This window comes from Homalodisca vitripennis, chromosome 3 (assembly GCF_021130785.1).
Source record: "Homalodisca vitripennis isolate AUS2020 chromosome 3, UT_GWSS_2.1, whole genome shotgun sequence".
Lineage (NCBI taxonomy): Eukaryota > Metazoa > Arthropoda > Insecta > Hemiptera > Cicadellidae > Homalodisca > Homalodisca vitripennis.
In genome coordinates, this window is record NC_060209.1 from 114,021,071 (window position 1) to 114,043,763 (window position 22,693).

The following is a 22,693-nucleotide window of genomic DNA, read 5'->3' on the forward strand; positions in this document are numbered from 1 at the left end:
TTTGATAACATTATAAAGACCAATCTTTTGAAACAATTTTATAAACATAGGATAGTTGAGTTATATACATTAGAGTCGATTGGGGGTTGCGTCGTAACGTCCATTATGACAAGTCGGCGTTTGTAGTGTCGTGGGTTATCAAAAATCACTCCTAGAGAAGTTTGATTTGGTAATAACCAGCTGTATTGAAATTATCTTGATCTTTATTTACTTCACAATAACAACTTTAAACCTCAAGGACTACTACTGCATTATTTGTAGCCATAGAATTATGGAAATGTCTAGTGTAAAGAAATAATTATTACGTACCCATATACTCAAATTGTACTTTTTAATATTTAAAACGATAACGTAAAGAAGTTTCAGATTTTTTAAAGAAAATCTAATAATATGAAAAACCTAAATATGCTTGGAAAAGTTTTAGCAAAGTCTTACAAGATGTCTCTTCCTTAATTGTATGATCTGGCCGTAAAGGTGATTGAGGTTTAAATATCATTATTGTTATTGAGCTACTATTAATATGCACGCCAGTACTGTTGGTTGTTATGGCTAATTATCGAATAACTCATTACATGCAATGTAAATTTTGATGCTTTATTTACCAAGTGAATGCATTACCAACTATTAATAATTTTTAAGAATAATGCCGATAAAAATAGATCTATTTAAAATATATGAGACAATTTTAACTAAAAATACAATCATATCAAAAATATTCATTGATTATTTGGTTACATACTATGTTCAATGTAGAGACTATTTCCATTGGGTATTAGACTTCAATTATGTGCAATATGTTTTGTAAAGAAGATTATAACTTATAGTGTTGCAAATTTAGAAAATAAAACATATATTTTAAGTTGAAATCTAAAATTATATACACAGTGAAGGAAGAATGACAAGAAAACAGGTACATAGCATTGAGTTAGATGTCCACAGATCTTTATCCAAATCTTAAAGTAAGACACAGTTTAAATATTTTATCGTAATAACAATATTATTTTATTTAGAAACTATTATTTTTTTATTAAAATATTGTATTTTAATTAATTTTAAATATAGCTATACAAGATTCAAGTTTTTAAAATAGCAACTAAGACGTTAATTTGAATATGCAAATATTTAAATGAAACCCAATAGCGGATACTTAAAATAAGCAGACCAATCAACGATAAGTAATCTTCTCTCAGCCAAATGGCGTTTGGTAGATTAAAAAGTGAAGTGGAAGGTCAGTCAAGTGACCGTGCTGTGAGGGAGTTTGTAATATATTAGAATATAATCGACATTGGACTTCTAAATGTTTTTTTTAGGACTGGAATAAATTAAACCAGTCTTAAAAGGTGGAGATCTGCCATGAAACGTGCTAACTGTTCCTGTATTGTCATTTGAGCTTATCTTTTGGGTGACAGCATCAATTAACTCATTTAAGAGAGTTTTTTTTTTAACTGAAAAAGCTGTTGCAGTAATGTGAGGCCTGGGATAGTCATGACAGTTGTCGGGAAGTGTTTACTACATTAATGTAGTTTTGACTTTACCTGCATTGTTTATAGTATATTCTGTCTCCGTGTTTACCTACAAAAATTGCAGTCTGTCCACACACTTATATCACCGATAATTCAACCAGAATTAGGGATACACTCATCAGTTCACGTCACTACAGCAACACCTTCAAAAAAGTTATGGCACAGTTCATCCCTAAAATACTAAATTTTTTGATGGATAGTTTGAAGAAGTTTCCAGTTGAGGCAATCTTTAAAAGGAATTTAAAGCAGTACTAGACAAACAGTCTTAATGGAACTTCTATGTTTGGGCTACAAAGTAATGCTGAACTTAAGGCTTATTTTTCTGTACTAACAATATTTCTATGCCAATTAAACTAATATACTAGGTAATTATACTTCAAAATACACAATATACTAACAGTCTAGATATTATTTCATAACAATCACTCCAATGGCCATTTACTATACATGAACATGACTTTGTAAAACAAACTGTTTGATATGATCATATACATTAAAAGAGGAACGTTTTTTTTCTGCAGTAAATGTTCCATTTAGCAATGTGCAATAATGCAATGAACATTACCACCAGTTGACCGATGCAATGGACGGCAGGATGCAATAAACATGCTCTATTGGGACGCACGTTCCTTGCAGTAATATTGTAACTAAGTACATAAAGTTTAGGATACTTAATGTGCGAATACTTAATTAAGTAAGAATAAACATGACTTTCACATACAAGTTGTAATGTTTCAAATGTATAAGTACATACAGCAGATGCTTTTGCACATTATCAGGAAAGTTATCATACTTTTAACTTAATTTGAGTTTTAAAATGTTCCACTTTAGCCCAACATAGGGGTGACTTATAAAAATAAAATAAAAATACTAACCGTAGTTTATAAAGTATTTATGTTTTTTGCTTATCCGGTAATTATTTTCGTAAATAAATATGATATCTAAAATCGTAAGAACACTTGTAATATGTGTATACATGATGTATTTGTGTAAATGTCTGTATAGTAAGTATATAAAGAATGTAAACATATAAAGCGTTAAAATTCGGACGTGCCATGTCCGAGCTGACTTGACTGAAACACGAGATACACTGACAGCGCATGCGCGGCGAGGCGCAGCGGTGATTGACATCAGCTGATCGTATCTCTAGGTGACGACTTAACTCCCAACTGCGAGCTTACTTACTACATAGCTGATAAGTATCTGTAGACTACATCAGACCATGCTTGCAATTATGCAGATCTATTAGTAGTATAGGAGCTAGCAACGTTTTCGAGAGAGAATTTCAGGTCAGCTGAAATTTTGATATGCTGTCTTTCTTGCTCTTTCGGTTGGAGTTCGGGCTATCTGGCTGGCGGTAGTGGTTGCGTTTATTAATGCGCATCTTACCTGCACAGGTAAAAATCCTGGAGCGCTTCGGCAAATGGACAACATGGCGTCAGTCTAAAGTCACATGTTTGTTTTGTGTTTGTGTTATTTGTGATGTTTATTTATTAATTTCACTACAATCGCCAGTGGTAAAATGAAATATATTTCTGTAAAGGACATAACGATAAAATCATTCTTTTCGTGGTTGATAAACTGAAGAAGTGCCAGGAAATTTTGAATATACGTTTAAAATACAAATTAAAGTACCGTGACATTGAACAGCCTACTGAAATAAATGAGACAGGTGGTTGGAGAGAGACAGTTTGAAGTGCTTTTTTTTAATTACAGAAACACATTTCATTTTACCACTGGCGATTGTAGCGAAATTAATAAATAAAACATCACAAATGACACAAACACAAAACAAACATGTGACTAGACTGATGCCATGTTGTCCATTTGCAGAAGCGCTCCAGGATTTTTACCTGTGCAGGTAAAGCATTAATAAACGCAACCACTACCGCCAGCCAGATAGCCCGGACTCCAACCGAAAGAGCAAGAAAGACAGCATATCAAAATTTCAGCTGACCTGAAATTCTTGTTTTAGAAACGTTGTTAGCTCCCGTACTATAGACTTTAATTTCTACGATCCCTTTTAGTGTCCCGCTTTATAAATTTATTAGAAACTTATATAAATTTCGTCAAAAATCTTATATTTACGTGGTGTCTAATAGTAGTAAAACCTTATTATTATGCATTTTTTCATATATTTTTTAGTAAATATAAGGGAGAGTTCACATCTAGAAAAATATATTAAGACCTTATTGTCAATGATCATCAATATTCAAAGTTGCCTCATTTTGGTGGACAAACTGTAATTTATCAGAGCAATTGACATCGTGCATTACAGGCCTGTGTGGTCTGTAGAGTACAAGAGTTCACTGCGGTTGGGAATGGTGAAGGGGTGGTTTTCCGGACGTTCACCATGTGTGTGGTGCATGACAGAAAATAAAAATGTTAAATGTTGTAGATCTTCTTTTAAGAACGTGGAAAAGTTGTTAAACGAGTCTCACATAAATATGCAATGCAATGTTAAGGTCAATAATTGTTGAAACATCCGTGTTTATTCTTAATGAACCATAATGGTTTGATTTGTACCAAAGTTAGTGTAAACGGCCATGGACTATGTTTCGTTAAAGCACTGTGTACAATATTAGTATTAGTTTGTTCTTATTATATTTTGCTATATAATGATGCTGATACCGGCTGAGAAGAGTTGATAAGATTTTTTAACGGATTAATACACAGTCATACAAATTAGAACTATAATCTTTTGAGAAGTTTTCAAGACGAGAATAAAAAATATTTTTTCTGCTGTCAGTTACAAAAATTATGTTAACTGAGTTGTAGCGAATATTATGAAGCAAACGTAAAATATAGCCCAATGAGAAATATTTTCAAAAGTATATGCTTTTTTATACTGTAAAGCGAGAAACAAATGCTACGTGTTAGTATTCCGTTATTCACTTTAAAGTACAGTAGACCTGCGCAAGCACGCATACCGACTCAACAATGCGGCATCACCGGAACTCGAACCGTAATTTGGTACCTGGAACATGCCACCTCAGTGATTAGTGTTTCAACACCAAATGAACACTTTCGTTGTTCTAAGTACTGACTAATCTCAAGTTATCATCCACTCCTCATTCTTAATTTTTTCAATGGAAATATACATAATGATTTTGTAAACAAAGCAACATGATGCATTTCTAACGTAATTATAATTATTAATACCGTTTCTTATTAAAACAAAGAGAATTGTTATGCTCAAGAATCCTTTCTGGCTGTACTGTAAATTACGAGAATTGTCTCTCATTTTTATTTTTCAGTAAAAGTAGTATTTACAACACTATTGTTAACACATAACTCGATCATTGCATCGGATTTTTTATTATAACTATTTTAATACCTAACAAAACAAGAAGGTGCGGTAAAGAAAGTTTACTACCACGGGAGGTTTCTTTAACAACGAGCGAGGTTTTTCAATATTTATCCCGTCATATAGGTCTTCATTTTATGATACTATATTTTCTATTAAAATAAACTTGTGTTTTGAAATTTGATAACACAGTTAATAGAAGGTGATATGTTACTTTGATTTCGGTGATAGATTATAGAAATATCTATTCATGGAACTTTTTGGACAAGACAGAGGAAATACTTTATTTAAGGTAAGCTTCCCCAGTGATTAGATTTTACTTATACTGCTTTATTGCATGAATTCAGTAAACACTCTCACAGATATTTTGTATTTACTAATAAAAATATGAGGTGTTATCAGATTTCAAAATAAAAGTTAGAATAGCATATAAAATTGTAATAAATTGTGATATAAAATAATTAGGTTAGACGAAACTGGTACTTATTTTCTTTGCTTCACGATAACTTAGAGTCAAGTCTTTATAGGGCATATACCAAAAATGTGTCTTTTGTTCATTTGCTACTATCTTTTACATAAGTTTGTAAAATTAATAAATACATTTTAATTGTATGATAATTACTGTTTTATTAATATAAATAGGCGATCTTAATTATATAAATATTTTTTTCAGGTTGGAGAAGCCCAGAAGTATTGAGTTAGCCCTGAGTGAGGCGTACAAGGGCGGAGTAGTACCAGTAGCACTGATGTATGACCAGGCCGGGGATGACGGATCCAAGAGACCGCTACGTGACGCAGAACAAGAGCAAGGGAGTGCAGTCTCAGCTGGCAGTACGGAGGTTGGCCACAAGGAAATGCAGAGTCAAGCTAAAAATCACACCGAAAACATAAATCACAATAACAATGGAAATAACATTAAGAACTCAAAATTGTTAAACATCGAGGCCCGTGAAAGTGATGACAATGCAAACTTTGGATTAGGAATCCAGAGCAGAAATAACCCTCCTGCTGAAGATAAAGAAACTTTTGAAAAACCATTCGTGTATAACATACAACCTTTATCATTCTACTCATCCGAAACAAAGGAAGAGGAAAATATACTGAATTATATAAACCGAATAAAAGAAATGAAAGAAAATCAAATCAAACTGGAAGCGTCAAAGAAACAAGAAAATAAACCAAGTAATAAAAATGAAGAATCGGTGATCACCGAATCACATGAAGTGGATAATAGACCGATTAGAAGAAAGATTCAACATTACCAGACTGTTATCAAACCTATTTTAATGGAACCTCAAGGATACGGAGGGGCACTACCACAGGGAGCCTTCCCAGTATATCCTGCCAATACAATGGGAATGTACCAAAATCCTTATAGCCAACAGATCCCTAACTTTTATCAGACCCCTCAACAGCCCTCCATCATATATCTCCCAAATCCATTTCAATCAAAGGATTCTGGTTCTCCAGTTTCTAAGAATGGACACACTCGAATATTTGATGACTACTTTCCAATACTAATAAATAATCCGTTCAATGAGATATGGGCTGGAATCACAAACATAATCGAATACGGCCCAGAAGCAGACGTTTGTAGGAGGAACAAAAAAGGGAGAGAGGCCGATGAAGAAGTGACGACAGAAATTGATATCCCCTCGGGAAGAATCGGTCCTATTGGTTTCAAAGGAGATTCTTGGCCTAAATTTGCGAGGCTTAAAGTTCGTAAAGGAGGCGTGGCTATTGCAGGGCCAGGAGGTATAGCGACAGCAGGGTCAGGGGGGACGGCAATTGTCGGACCAGGAGGAACGGCTTACACTACCAGAGAGGGAACGGCAGTCGTCGGACCGGGTGGCAGGGTGGTTCACGTTCCCGAATTCCCCATCTATGCTAAGGACATAGATGGAACTGCACCCCAAGAGTTTGAACCTCCATTAGGGTCCCGAACGGTGGCAGAAGGACCTGTGGTATATTACGACAATCCCTTGGATCAATACGATGTACAAGATCCAACTGCCCTAGTTTAGTTAGACTAAACATTGGACAGCAGTAGTGTCCTGTAACAAATGTTTTGATGATGAGGATTTTAAAACTAAGAGATACAAACCAACAGCTGATCTCTTACAAAGCTATTGTAAACCTAACAAAAATTTAGTAACAGAGAATCGTAAAACTATCACATTATTAAATAAAGTTTTTAGTGAAAATATCATGTGCTGTGATTTAACACGTTGGCTAAGAAATAAAATGAGTATACGGAATTCTAGTTTATAAATGTAATGTAGTAATTGGATAAAATTTAAATGTTGCTCAAATATTTTGTACATTAGATATCCTAAAAATATAGCTATGTTATAGATTAAGATTACACAACGTGCAATAGATTTCAATGTTACTATCGTTGTTGTCGTCAACACATAAGAATGCCAGTATTACTGTAAGACTAGTAATAAGTTTAACAATAATGAAGTAGATGGAGACAGTATATTTTAATATTGTATATTTTGTATTTACTAAGCAAATGAACACACTATAACATGCAAGATTTATAAATTATAACTATAATTATTTAATTCTTATGTAGTTATGGATATTTTAAAGTTATTATAATTATAACTATTTCCTTTCATTACGTATTATTAACTTTATTTATGGTAGAATGTTTACAGTAATATAACTCATAATATGCTGACTTGTATTTAGATTTCGTATATAATTTTATATCACTTTCAGATTAAAGACAAACAAAATTTTATACAATGTGTAAAATAAACAAGAATGCAATACAAATAGTTTTCGTTAATCTGGAAAATATTTTGTAATCTAACTAATAAAACCATTATAATTTGCAAATCGAAATTATTTATTTTTCCAATAACGTAAAGCTTGAACTCTATGAAAATATAATTCTACAGTGAAACAAGAAAATCAATTCTAATTTAACCATTATTTTACAGTGATCAAACAAAAATTACAATCGTTGAAATTATTTTTAAACACCAAACCCAATATTAGTGTTGATTAATTGGAGTTTATCGTTTATTTAATGAGGTTACACTAATAAGTTCATGTGATGCGTTATGTCATGCAAAAGTGATAAAGATTTTGGCATTATTTTGATATTCATATTAATAGTAGAAACTCATGGGTAGGAAATGCCTACTCACGATATTACTAATTTATTAATTCAAATTAAGTTTAAAGTTCTGCAGAATAACGATTTTCACGGCTATATCGCCAAATTCCTAACCTATTTTACCTATTTTTCCTAACCTCAAGGAAGAATCTGCCAGCCTATATAGATGTAGACTTGATTAGAATGATGTAGAGCGATATGCACCTTCATCGAACTAATTCTTGCCTATTTAGAAATGAAGTTTTTATGTATTCATGTAAAATTTTAAGTATACAGAAGAAGTAGTTCTCTATATAATCTGTGTATAGTTAGTCTATGTAAAAGGTCGAAATTCCGAAAAGGAACATGTCCATCACCAAGCATGACGTGACGTTGCCTAAGTAGAACATTGTTACATTCATTCTTTCAAGTTCACAGCTCAATTCTTTCTTGAGATATCCAGCGGAAAACATACACACTGCCAGAGAGTCAGGCATAGACAGACAGACACACTGCCAGAGAGTCAGGCATAGACAGACAGACACACTGCCAGAGGGTCAGGCATAGACAGACAGACACACTGCCTGAGAGTCAGGCATAGACAGACAGACACACTGCCAGAGAGTCAGGCATAGACAGACAGACACACTGCCAGAGAGTCAGGCATAGACAGACAGACACACTGCCTGAGAGTCAGGCATAGACAGACAGACACACTGCCAGAGAGTCAGGCATAGACAGACAGACACACTGCCAGAGAGTCAGGCATAGACAGACAGACACACTGCCAGAGAGTCAGGCATAGACAGACAGACACACTGCCAGAGAGTCAGGCATAGACAGACAGACACACTGCCAGAGAGTCAGGCATAGACAGACAGACACACTGCCAGAGTGTCAGGCATAGACAGACAGACACACTGCCAGAGTGTCAGGCATAGACAGACAGACACACTGCCAGAGTGTCAGGCATAGACAGACAGACACACTGCCAGAGAGTCAGGCATAGACAGACAGACACACTGCCAGAGAGTCAGGCATAGACAGACAGACACACTGCCAGAGAGTCAGGCATAGACAGACAGACACACTGCCAGAGAGTCAGGCATAGACAGACAGACACACTGCCAGAGAGTCAGGCATAGACAGACAGACACACTGCCAGAGAGTCAGGCATAGACAGACAGACACACTGCCAGAGAGTCAGGCATAGACAGACAGACACACTGCCAGAGAGTCAGGCATAGACAGACAGACACACTGCCAGAGAGTCAGGCATAGACAGACAGACACACTGCCAGAGAGTCAGGCATAGACAGACAGACACACTGCCAGAGAGTCAGGCATAGACAGACAGACACACTGCCAGAGAGTCAGGCATAGACAGACAGACACACTGCCTGAGAGTCAGGCATAGACAGACAGACACACTGCCTGAGAGTCAGGCATAGACAGACAGACACACTGCCAGAGAGTCAGGCATAGACAGACAGACACACTGCCAGAGAGTCAGGCATAGACAGACAGACACACTGCCAGAGAGTCAGGCATAGACAGACAGACACACTGCCAGAGAGTCAGGCATAGACAGACAGACACACTGCCAGAGAGTCAGGCATAGACTCACCAAATTATACATAGAGACACCAAACTCGACCTCTATCTTCTCTGTAGAATTAAACTGATACAACAGAGTATCGAAGTACATGATAGAATGTAAAAACCTAACGAACCAATGCACCAAATAACACATACGTTAAAACGACACATATGATTGTGCTCAAAGTCTGTTTATAAATTTGTTTATCCTACGATTTTATCGTTAACATCATGGTTACCCATATGAGTTCCCTAACGCTTAGCCATACCCGATGGAGTGACATGTGCTATTATTGAACTCGATGTTACTCATATAGAAATGATGGTTCTTGCCAAATTTCTAGAGGTCATTCCTTCTCACGATATCGTGCTAACAGACAGATAGAAATGAAATTTTTCCAGTCTGCCGAGTGATTGTCTTTGCTAGCACTCAATTCAATCAGGATCTTAACGTTGTTAATATGTACACCTATAAAATAAAAATACGTCAGAGGAAAACATGATAACGTTTTTAAAAGATGAAATTAGTATTAACCAAGCTACCTGCATTGAAGACTTATGAGATCATTATGATCATTTTGAAAATTGCCACCAAACCTCTTTTAACCTCAACTCTATCAAAGCTTTACAAGTAGTCTAAGTAAAACGTGTTGAAGTGTTTCGATATCAAAATTTAAATAAAACAATATACATTTTGTAATAAAATACCACGAGGAAATATAAACAAACAAGTCTTAAACACACATAAGGTCCAACAATTTTCGAATCTGGAAAAGGTAATTGTAACTAGTAATTTAACTCAATATTAATTTTATAAAAGAAGCTCATCAGTTAGCTCAGTGTTACTTATACAGTTCTACATCCACTCATAATACCAATTTAAACGAATCAATTTGATACATTAATATTTTATAAATTAAAAATACAGCTAAAAATAAATACTAACGTCGGATAAGCTTTGCGTATCGTGCTTTGGAATTATCAGATGTAAAGCAATGTTACGAGTTTGCGCAAAAGGAAACTAGACGGCCGAAAAGCGGAATCCAGCTCCAACTTGATGGAATTTTCACCACAATAGTAAGTAACTTTTGAGTTTTAAAATTGCTAAATTTAACATAACACTTGGCGCTTTGGGCAGAGTAACATGTGCAAGATCATTTGGTGGTGTTGGAGTAGTTTAAAAATGATTTAAATGACGGAAATTAGTTTAATCTTCGTAATAAACAACACCATTTGTCTTTAAAGTGAGACGTTTAACCATTTGTCACGTCATTCATTGAAAATGTAGTTTGAATCCATTCTTTGCATAGAAATAGGATAAAACAAAGTAAGTACAAAGTTTATAAGTTTAGGTGGACTAGGATTTGCAAAAACAATATCCTAAAAAATATAATTTCTGAGGTTTAAACGAGATTGTAAAAACGACATTGTTACGTCTTGTAGTGTCCATGGTCATGTTTTGGTATTGGAGTAGTTTTTAAAAACGATTTAAGTGACAGAAATGCGTTAAATCTTCATAATAAACACCACCGTTTGTCTTTAAAACGTTTTACATGACATGAACATTACTAATTACATGACTATATAATATCCGCGTACAGCGTGTTACAGATTTTCATTTTAAAAAGACAAAATATCACGTCTACATCTATGTACGATTAATGATTTTGAATTTAAAAGAAATGTATACTTTTAAAAATTTGTATCGTTCATCTCCAGTAACGGTCTTCTTACAAGTACCATATTTGTAAGGAGAGGGCAGTATCTACATGGGTTCAGAGGCAAGACGAATGGCAACTTTCATATTATCAAGGCCGTAACGATTGCTATGAAGAATGAAACAATCAAGGAAAACTATAAACGTGTCCGCCTGAATATTACGTTTGGAAGGAAATCACATTTATAAGCAGCAAATTTCCAGATTTTACTCGATGGAACATCTAAATGAAATTCAAGCCATGGAAAAATTTTGGATTAGTAGTTGATATTGAAATATTTATTGTTAAACGTAAATTCTATCACTGTATATACAGGGTGAATATAAAGTCAGGACCCCCCCTCTATTTTCTTCTATAGGTAATATAAGGAGATATCCTTTGGGTAGTGGTGCAATGTGGAAAGGAAGTTTCATTTTATGACATTGAAAATTTTTTTTGTCCCCCAAAAATGCGAAATTTTGGGGGCAACCCAAAAATTTCAAATGTAAACCCCTATCAAGTGACCCCTCATTTTAAAGAGCATGAAAAAACTTAAATAGTAGTGAAAACCAGAGATTGCTATCTCTTTCCTAATCCGAAATAATAGCCAATATTACCAAAACAATTTTAATAACTCACCACGTCAAGAAGATACGAAAGATACGAAAGTGACAATGTTCCAGCTGCATGATCAGCTGTTGGTGTCAGCTCTACTGTCTATTATAAATTAATAATAATGCATCAGCTGACTCATACTGCTTATTGTGTTCCGACGATTTATTTACATTGAGGTTATGTGTACTAATGATAGTCCAGTTGATTTTGATGTGAATATTTCTTAATTTTTGAAATTAAAAAATGGCACAGAGTGATTTAGAAAGTTATTCATCCAGTGATTTATTTGGAGAATTTTTTTTTTTCAAAATCGATTTCAAAAATTAAGAAATATTCACATCAAAATCAATTGGACTATCATCAGTATACATAACCTCAATGTAAATAAATCGTCAGAACACAATAAGCAGTATGATTCAGCTGATGCATTATTATTTATAATAGACAGTAGAGCTGACACCAACAGCTGATCATGCAGCTGGAACATTGTCACTTTCGTATCTTTCGTATCTTCGTGACATGGTGTAAAATTGTTTTGGTAATACTGGCTATTATTTCGGATTAGGAAAGAGATAGCAATCTCTGGTTTTCACTACTATTTAAGTTTTTTCATGCTCTTTAAAATGAGGGGTCACTTGATAGGGGTTTACATTTGAAATTTTTGGGTTGCCCCCAAAAATTTCGCATTTTTGGGGGACAAAAAAAATTTTCAATGTCATAAAATGAAACTTCCTTTCCACATTGCACCACTACCCAAAGGATATCTCCTTATATTACCTATAGAAGAAAATAGAGGGGGGGGGGGTCCTGACTTTATATTCACCCTGTATATTACACTAAGCATATTTGTAATTTGTATTCGAGAAAGATGAAGCTAATATTTGATCATAGTTGAACTATTTTACTGCAAATACTAAAAAAAAAACATTTGTTTGATTAGTTTTTTTACATATAGGTTTTATTAAAATGTACTGATTTTATTAAATAATTTTACAAATGTTACGAAACGAAAGGTTTTCTTATTCTGAATTCGCAAGCCAATGCGGTTTATTCAAACAAGATACTAAATGCCTTGACAAATGTTTAGCTTGACATATTTGCTTTGTTTAACACTAAGCATTAACAACGAAAACACATTAACCACAAAGACTTCTGACTGTCTCTTACATATAGAGTCGCTACTAATGTCAAGGCCCCGGCCCCCAACTGTTCAGTCACCACGCCTGACAATTTTTTACAAATTTAACCTTTGCACCATGAACGGGGGATTAAAATCAATTAGGCCTATACTAAAAGCTTGGAAATGATTATTTTGATAAATTGTCGTAATCCCACGAGTCAACCAATAGTAGTACCCAACATAATTTATTGTTAAGTACGTAGTTATTAGAACAAGCAATACTTTGCTACGTGCTTGTTTTGTTATTTAGTTTAGTGTATTTATGTTTGTTTTTATATGAATTTAAAATCCCATGATTGGAGATTTTTAAGCAGGTTTCAAGTTGCTGTGGAATTTTGTATTAGCAAACTTTAAAATGCTAAGAATAAATTTAGGAGGTGGATGTATAAATAATAAAATGATAGTGTGAAATACAATAAAATCAAATATAACGATAACTAACAGCAAAAATGATAGAATTGTTATTCTTGGAGTTTTGGAACAATTAATTTCTTGATATCTTCGTAAAGTTTGTTCTCATCACTTATCATTAATATGTTGTTCTTGCATTTTACCATTTAGTGACACAAGTATCTGGGACTTAGTTAATATTTATAACACACTTATTGTAATTTTTACATTTCGATAGATCAATATATAACTTTGATATATATTTGTTGTCACTAAGTTGTCAATTATTTGTTTTATGAAAATAACTTGGCGTTCCTAAAGTCATAATATGTCAATTTCTACATTGTTAAAAAAATCATGAACAAAATAAAACGTGCTTAAAAATGCATGAGCTTTTATTTGAAAAAAGCCACCTTGAAAGCGTAACCTTCTAACCAAAATAGAGTACCTAATCAGTATGTGTTCAGAATTATAATTACGGGAGCATGCGTGAATATTTAGCACATAATATGCAGTAAACGTTACCGTTTAATTTCTAATACCTTAACATATAAGTTTTTGGAATGTGTAACTTTTTATTAAAAGAACAAAAGGAAAACTGATAAAGACTTTTTTAAATAAAAAATTATGAGGTAATGCATTCTAGTAATGCACAGGAGCTTTGAACTACATAGTTTATTTAGTAAAAAAATTTAAACATTTTTCAAATTTTAAAGTAGGCTAAGTGGAAATTAAATATCTAAAAACGAAAAATTCTCTGTAGCCTTGACGAAACGTGTACTTTGTTTTCTGAATAAAATAACACAATAAAATTGCTTTTTTAATTCATGTTCATTGTTTCCAGGAATTAGTTATGTAACCCTTTGCATTAATTTGCATTTGGTTCTAACTAACAATCTCGTTTTATTTTCAGATTCTGGGTCTTCCCACAGTCACCGGAGAAACCTGTTATGTACATCCCCAACTACAACGCTGTTTTGGTCCCTCAACAGCAGGACTATCAGACACATACCCTGCCCGCTTTTCAAGGACTCGCCAACATCCTGCCCTTCCAGCCGCCGCGCCGTCGTAGACCAATCTTAGCTGTTCTGGACCTACTACAGAAGCGTTATAACCTAGCTGATGAACACGTGCAGGCCACAAACGTGGGGATAAAGATTGGAGGGTCTGATAAACCAGTTAATGAATCTTCAATCCCTAACGATTCAGTGTATAAGGATAAAGTTAAACCTGATTCAAATGAAAAGACTGATGTGAATGTTACACATCTTCATGAAAATTCTAATGAAAACAAGAACAATACCTCTGTAAAAGTTAATGATCCTCAAAAATCAAATAAAGTAGCAGAATCAATAGAGGTCAAAAGGATTTCACAGGTCAATCGCATTTACTCTTTACTTGACAGCTTGACGAAAGACAACCCAGAAGGTAACGAAGGCTTGTCTTATGCATTCAAATACCAGGTTCCTTCTTCTAGTAAGTATGACGAAGTCGAAGATTCCTTACAAAAGAGTCTGAGAAGATTTCCACAGATTTCAGTAGACCCTCTCCGCAACCGAGTTCTCAAATCACCCATAGACTACCGCAAGGCGCAATCAAGACTAGATACTCTTTTGGAAGAGAGTGCAAAATCTGAAGTTCCGATCCATTTAAATACTCCTGGAGCATTCGGACCAATTTTACTGAATGAGTACTTGGACAATGTTTCAGATGATAGTAAAGAACCAGATCCTATCGTAGCTGAAAATCCAGAAGGGCAGCAACTAAAACCCACTAAGCTGACGTTACGCCCCGTGGCGAAGGCCGTGGCGGGACCCAAGGGTATTGCTGTGGCATCCCCCATTGCCAAGGCGGTGCTGAGGAGGGGCCAGGCTGTCACCCTTGAGTACGACCCTGACGCGGTGGCCATCGCGGGCCCTGGGGGTAGAGCTCACGCTCACCCCGAGTTCACCGTGGACTACATAGACTCATAATGACGAGCAGAATCTTTGAGACTCAGTTCGATCTTCAAGTCACATTTTAAACATAACCTGGTTCGAGCTGTTAAATTTTATGACTACCTTTGAATCCGAAGTACCAGAAATGTAAAAAAAGATACTGTCTACTGTTAGTTCTAAAAATATATAGTGGTCCTATAGTATATGTTTTGCCCAATGCCAATGCATTAACATAACACAGAAATACCAAGATCAGTAATTTCTTAATAAAGTGAATCAACTGTTGCGACATTACATTTTTAGTAGTCATTGCAAACTGTTGAGACATCTGAAGTTGTTATGACAGTATTTTATGATGAAACAGTATAAATTTAGGTTCATTAATAGATACTAGTTGTATATTTTACAGGATTCTCAATTGTTAATGTAATAATCACACCTTTAGTACTTTACTAAAATTTACTTATAGTAACGTATTCTTTTTGAACATTATTTGAACGCTTAAAAGTTATATACACTATAGTTTGTACTGTGCAATAAACGCAAACACAATGTACATACCGTTTACTTCATTTAATCCATCTATCATAATCATAAACGTATAACAAATAACTTAGGGAAATTAAAATTCTTTTGACTTAGGTTGTTATGCACATTCTCATTACATCACATAAAAGCTAATGAAATATGATATTCTCTATAAGTGGATATTGTTATTTTACAAAGATATACAAATTCACGCCTATTATTGTTTAAAAATAATCATGAATCCACTGATATATTAATTGAAATTCGACTCTGATTGAAATCACTCAACTTGCTGGACAGTAACAGTAACGGTTGTCATCATATCCCGTGTAGTAAGTGACAAGCGATGTCAGTTGTTATACAAATATTACATAATATTATCACAGTTATATTACAATATAGGCATACAATCCTCTGACGGCCAATATGATTCGACAGGACAGACATCATGGACGCTGGCAGTGTAAGAAACATTTACCATAGTAAGTGAGGTATATTAAAATAAAACATCGGATGATCTCGATTATTTAGTAATTACTGTTTTATTTTTTAAGTGCTTTCTTGACATTCAATATTCTGATGTTCGATTCTGCAGGATATTAATATTCAGGACAAACAACAGACACACATCAACGGTGGTAGCTTTATGAAGGTCTTGTACTATAAGTGAGGTACGGTATATAATACAGGGTGCAAGTACAATAACATGCAAACCTGAAGTGAGGTATGTCATGATGAAGTAAGATGCATAGGGTTGATATACTGAGACAATAAAATACGATAGCTAACCCCGATCTAGCCGGACAGTAATATTCCAACAGACTACCAACACTGGCGCTGGCTTTATAAATATATTTTGATATAGGTACTGAAATATGACATATAACATAATATGCATATGGTTGTTGTACCGAGACAGTATGATGCACACTTCTGACAACGAGCTGATATAGCTGGACAGTAATATTCCACAAACAGACTAACAACACCGGCGCTGGCTTTATAAATATACTTTGATATAGGTACTGAAATATGACATATAACATAATATGCATATGGTTGTTGTACCGAGACAGTATGATGCACACTTCTGACAACGAGCTGATATAGCCGGACAGTAATATTCCAACAGACTAACAACACCGGCGCTGGCTTTATAAATATATTTTGATATAGGTACTGAAATATGACATATAACATAATGTGCATATGGTTGTTGTACCGAGACAGTATGATGCACACTTCTGACAACGAGCTGATATAGCTGGATAGTAATATTCCACAAACAGACTAACAACACCGGCGCTGGCTTTATAAATATATTTTGATATAGGTACTGAAATATGACATATAACATAATATGCATATGGTTGTTGTACCGAGACAGTATGATGCACACTTCTGACAACGAGCTGATCTAGCCGGACAGTAACATTCCACAAACAGACTAACAACACCGGCGCTGGCTTTATAAATATATTTTGATATAGGTACTGAAATATGACATATAACATAATATGCATATGGTTGTTGTACCGAGACAGTATGATGCACACTTCTGACAACGAGCTGATATAGCTGGATAGTAATATTCCACAAACAGACTAACAACACCGGCGCTGGCTTTATAAATATATTTTGATATAGGTACTGAAATATGACATATAACATAATATGCATATGGTTGTTGTACCGAGACAGTATGATGCACACTTCTGACAACGAGCTGATATAGCTGGATAGTAATATTCCACAAACAGACTAACAACACCGGCGCTGGCTTTATAAATATATTTTGATATAGGTACTGAAATATGACATATAACATAATATGCATATGGTTGTTGTACCGAGACAGTATGATGCACACTTCTGACAACGAGCTGATATAGCTGGACGATTGTGTTTTACTATTGTTAGTAGTAGTAATACTATACTCTGCAGATGAGACACACAAAATATGTGCTGGACATACGAAAGCATGTTATTGACATTTAAAATCTTATAATATGGTTATTGCGTTATCGACTTGTATCAGACCGATTTCCATCAGTTATGTTTTATATAAAAATTGATTTTAAGTGACTCTTATATGAACTGAAATGTAAAACATTTCTTTTTGTACAAATAAACAATTTCAGTTTTTGTATCAAAATTGTTGCCACATAAAAGGCGTTTGTTATGTGATAATAACGGTTACGTTTTGTTAAGTAGGCTAATTAATAAATTTTCCTCGGTCACAATGACAACCAAGCAATGTTAGATTATACTATTGCTTTATACGTCAAAGCAGCTAGGAGCATTATTGCAAGTTGGCATATCTATAAATAGGTGTCTCTACCCTCATTCCACACACCACATGTACTGCATAACTACTACGTAACGTATGCTGCTACGTAAGTTACAAATAGATACATAACCCATTCCGACAGTAAGAAAAAGACTCTTGTCATCTGATCTCTTCCGTAAACACAGCGAGGCTGTGGTTCTTTCTCTTACTAAGAAGTCACAAGGTAGATTCTTAAGAAGGTTAATAAAAATTGGTTGAATGGGAGGAATCTTTTTATTTTTTTCATAATCTTTGCCATACATAAGTTAAAATAGAAGATAAATATCTTACAATTTATCACTCTGGAAGTTCCGGGATTTCGGAAGATTTCAGCATGTGAAATATTTTTGTAGCTGGATTTTTGAGATCCCCGACTATTGCGATCTCTAGACCTCTGGACATTGCTGGCATTAAGAAGATCATAGCTTCTAGATATCGCCGGATTCTGTCCGATTCTGGCATCTAAAAATGTTTCAATTTGAAAAGTTTATATATTTGCAGAATCTGACTTTTAGAATATTCCATAAACGCAATATTCCTGAAACTGGGATTCTCCACCTTTTGGTACACTAAAAACTTCTAGGACTTCCAGCTTTCATTTTCAGTGTTTGTGGCATTAGAACGATTCCAGCTACTAGAAATTTTCAGACTCTGATATGAGCTCCTAGCTCCTGATGTTTCCTGGAATCTGTAAGATTTCTACCTTTAGTGATATTTTGACTTTATGAAGTAAGGTCTCCTGAAACGTTCTGCATTTAGAAGCATAGCCCTCATCTACATCTTCTTGGACTTTGGGCGGTTTTCCATTGATATTTTCGGGTCGTTAGAAGATCGTAGCCAATAGTAGCTTACGAAATTAAAACCTTCCTTCATTTAGAAGATTTCGGTCTCGGGAAGGTCCAGGTCTCTGAAAATTTCAGACTCTAGCACCTCCCACAATCTGGAAATATCTCACCTTTATCGTAAAGTAGGGTAGAAAAAGGTACTCTAAAAACGTTATGTCTTGATTCTAAAAGTACTGAATTGTTCTTGAAACCTGGCTCCAAAATGCTCACGGATTATTCCAGATAACATCTTTTCTTTAGAACGTCCATATCAAATTTTGTGAAACTATGCATTTACAAATCGTGCAAGATGTGCCCCTTCTACTCTAAATCAACGATATTATCGATAAAGATATGCAAAATTAATTTAAAATAAATGAAGCACTATAACATCATGGGTCGTTGTAAAGATAATATATCAGCCCTGAGGCGAAGTATAAAGAGGTCCAAAAGTATTTTGCACCATTTTCCTGTTTACAATATATTTCATACAAAGGACATGCAAACATATTGTTTAAAATAGTTACACAAATTCCACGGTAGTTGCTAAACTCCAAATGTTTGTTTTAACTAAGACTATAGCAATAATTAATTCAAATTTATTTTATGAAATTGTATTCGCTAAGCTGTTCTTAACTCACTCAGCTCAGATCTTACATAGCTATTAATGAAAGAGTAAGCCGAAAGTCCAATATATTTTATTTTTATCTCAGGTAGTCCTCATAATTAGCAATGTATCCAAACATTATTACAATACGCACGATACAATTATTGAACATCTTGTTCAAGTGCAGCCAGTGCTGGATTCCAGGTCAGAGGTAAAAGTAACATTGAACTAGTGTCAGTGGTCGTGTGTGGCAAGTGCTGTCAGCAGGGGTTGAATGGCAAGCAGGCCGCTAGCGCATGTGGGGCTGTGCCAATCGTTGCTTCATCTATCCCCATAGCCAAGTCACATGTCGCCCCATCACTCAACTGTCGACAGTAATGTGTTGGTGGATGGTCCTCTACTTCAACACCAACTTTATGGTTTGGAATAACTTATAGAATATCAAAATTGTCAGTAGTGTAATGTATTTTACACTTTATTATAACCTCACGTTAGATATTTCCAGCTAATCATTAAAGCGATTGGTATGAGCAGAAAATATTCAAAAATAACCCACTTATTTAAAGCTGAAACAAAGAACAATATTTTCATTAATAAATCAGTATTTTAGTTCATATAGAATTGGAATTTCAATAAAATATTTATACAACAAGATATCAAATCTTTAAGATGTTAAAGACATCTAACTTAATTACATATTTTTCTTGACATGATCTTTTCTAACTCGGAGGGCCAATTTAACTTTCTATATTACTTGGAAAAAAATCAAAATGGATTAAATTACAAAGCATCTTTTTTAGGCTTCATCAAAGAATATACGAGGGTGTACAAGGACCAAAATATCCAACAGGATTAATGTTCTTCAGAATATCTTCATACATATTCAAGTAGTTATGTGTTATTTTAGTTACTTTTATAGTTAAACAAAAACTGTTAGTGTAAATAAAATGTTATCAAAAATATCAAGCTGATATGAAAGTCCTGGAGATGGGGTAGCTGTTTTCACTAACTCATAACAACATAATTTACTTACCGCATAAAATGGGTTATTGGTACACTTCTGCATAATACTTGCAGTTGACTAAATTAGAGTATTGATTGAGATTGCACCGCTCGAGCAACAATTATTTGTATCTTGAGTTTCGCCACATGTTTTACCTCATTTATTTATTAAAATGAAAAACTGAGATTATTGAGGATAAGTTGAATTTATATTTAAATATTTTGAACGCATAGGTTTGAATATTAATCTAATTACCAATAGGAACAAATATTTACAAGTTCCACCCTGTACAAACTGGTGGTCTTCCTTTTACATGACACAAATTTATACAACATGTAATCATTTAAATTTTCTGATCAAAATATGTCATAAATTCATCAATCTTTAGTGTCATTGCATTACATATCTATTACGATCATGCCTTTTTTATAATACAAATCATTATATATAATACATCATTAAAATCTTTTATCGGTTATAAGTATGAAAACATCCCTTTAAGAAGATGTGCTTTCTTAAATTTCACATTTTTTAATACACTTATAAAAGTATAAAATTGATAATACACCGATAAGTTTTGAGCCTGGGATAGCTAAAAACGAAAAACTTTGCCCGTTACCTTACGAAAAGTTGGAAGAAGGTTTTCCAAATTGGCAAAGTTGTTCTGTACGTTAAGGATTTCAACTGGGCTCCAAGCATCAACGAAATCTTAATTTTCGTTCCTTTTCCTTCCATTATACAAGAATTGCAATGATCTCCGAAATATGCATAATATTTTTCCTAAAAACAAAGTTTTTATAAAAAGTACACAATTTAAACCTAAGGATCTATAACTACTACTCCGTCACCCATCAGACCATACATGTAGTAGAAAAGCATTAATTCCGTGTTTTCCTGGATAATTAGACGTCCTAAAACATCGCTTCAGTATAAAAAAAGGAAAATTGGGAAAAGATCAGACGATGCTCGATGGGTGTATATCGTTTGAGTATTACTCGGAATTGAGGATGAAATATTTTTCAAAATATACTATATCAACAAGGTGGTATGCCACACTACATGTCGCGTAACAGGCTTGGCTGAGGCTGAATGAACAATTTCATGTTCATAGCTTGATTCATTCTATTCGTGCAGACAGACGGACGATCATAGAGGAAAAATCTATTACATAACCCCGTAGGCAAAAACTAGAAATTGTGCCAGCCCGCTGAGTGATTCTTCAACTACATCCAGCCAAATCCCATGGACGGACAGCGCCATCATATAAACTAATTTTTGATTATTTAATAAAGTTTCATGCAAATTTTAAGTCTACAAAATGTAACCCTTCTCTAAATACCTTGGTATGTAATGTATTCACACTTCTGTTCTTTACGTTTGCTTTCATAGCAGAATTTAAATAATACAAGACATATAGACTAAGACATCAAGGTGATGATATATGTAGTTGAGTAGTCAGACTGCATGTGTAAAATTTCGTAAGTGTTGTACTCAGTTTGTTTAAAAATGTATTTATTCTGCAACTTTCTGGTTGCCATAACTATTATCCATAAGGTCAATGTAAAAAATATCGCTAGTGCTGACCCAAATCCTATGGTTCATATAATATTCACTGTCACCGAAATCGACTGCATCATCGTCATCATCACTGAATTCTATGTTGTTCACATAAAAATGAAGCTTCATGAAAGATTCCGAGTTCATATTTCAGCTTGTTCTCGAGATATCGTGCGGACAGCCCGGCAGATAGAAATTAAATTGCTCCAGACCCTCGGGTGATAGGTTTCGCTAGGGCTCAGTGAATAACAGTTTTTGGGCGAAACTTTGCTATAGATAGTTGAGTGAGTTCTTAGCAACTCATCCACACTAGATGAATGCTTGAGCTAGTAGACAATTGATAGCGCATTAGCATCCGTACATAAAGTGAAAATGACGGAAGCATTCATGGAGAGAAAAGAGAGAAATCCTTATTTCCAACCTCCTTATTTTACCAACTTTAATCAACTAAGAAGCTTTTTAATAACGGTAATATATGATACAAT

The 22,693-nt window shown here is 34.4% G+C and overlaps 1 protein-coding gene across 1 annotated transcript in view; it reads left to right on the top strand.

Annotated features, from left to right (window-relative positions):
• LOC124358322 overlaps positions 1-22,693 on the top strand; it is a 34,281-nt gene that overhangs the window by 6,352 nt on the left and 5,236 nt on the right. The window contains exons 3-6 of the mRNA XM_046810621.1: positions 5,504-6,853; positions 8,374-8,469; positions 14,337-15,395; positions 19,831-20,022. Of these exons, the coding sequence (XP_046666577.1) occupies positions 5,504-6,853; positions 8,374-8,469; positions 14,337-15,395; positions 19,831-20,022 (2,697 nt within the window). The remainder of the gene's footprint in view (positions 1-5,503; positions 6,854-8,373; positions 8,470-14,336; positions 15,396-19,830; positions 20,023-22,693) is intronic.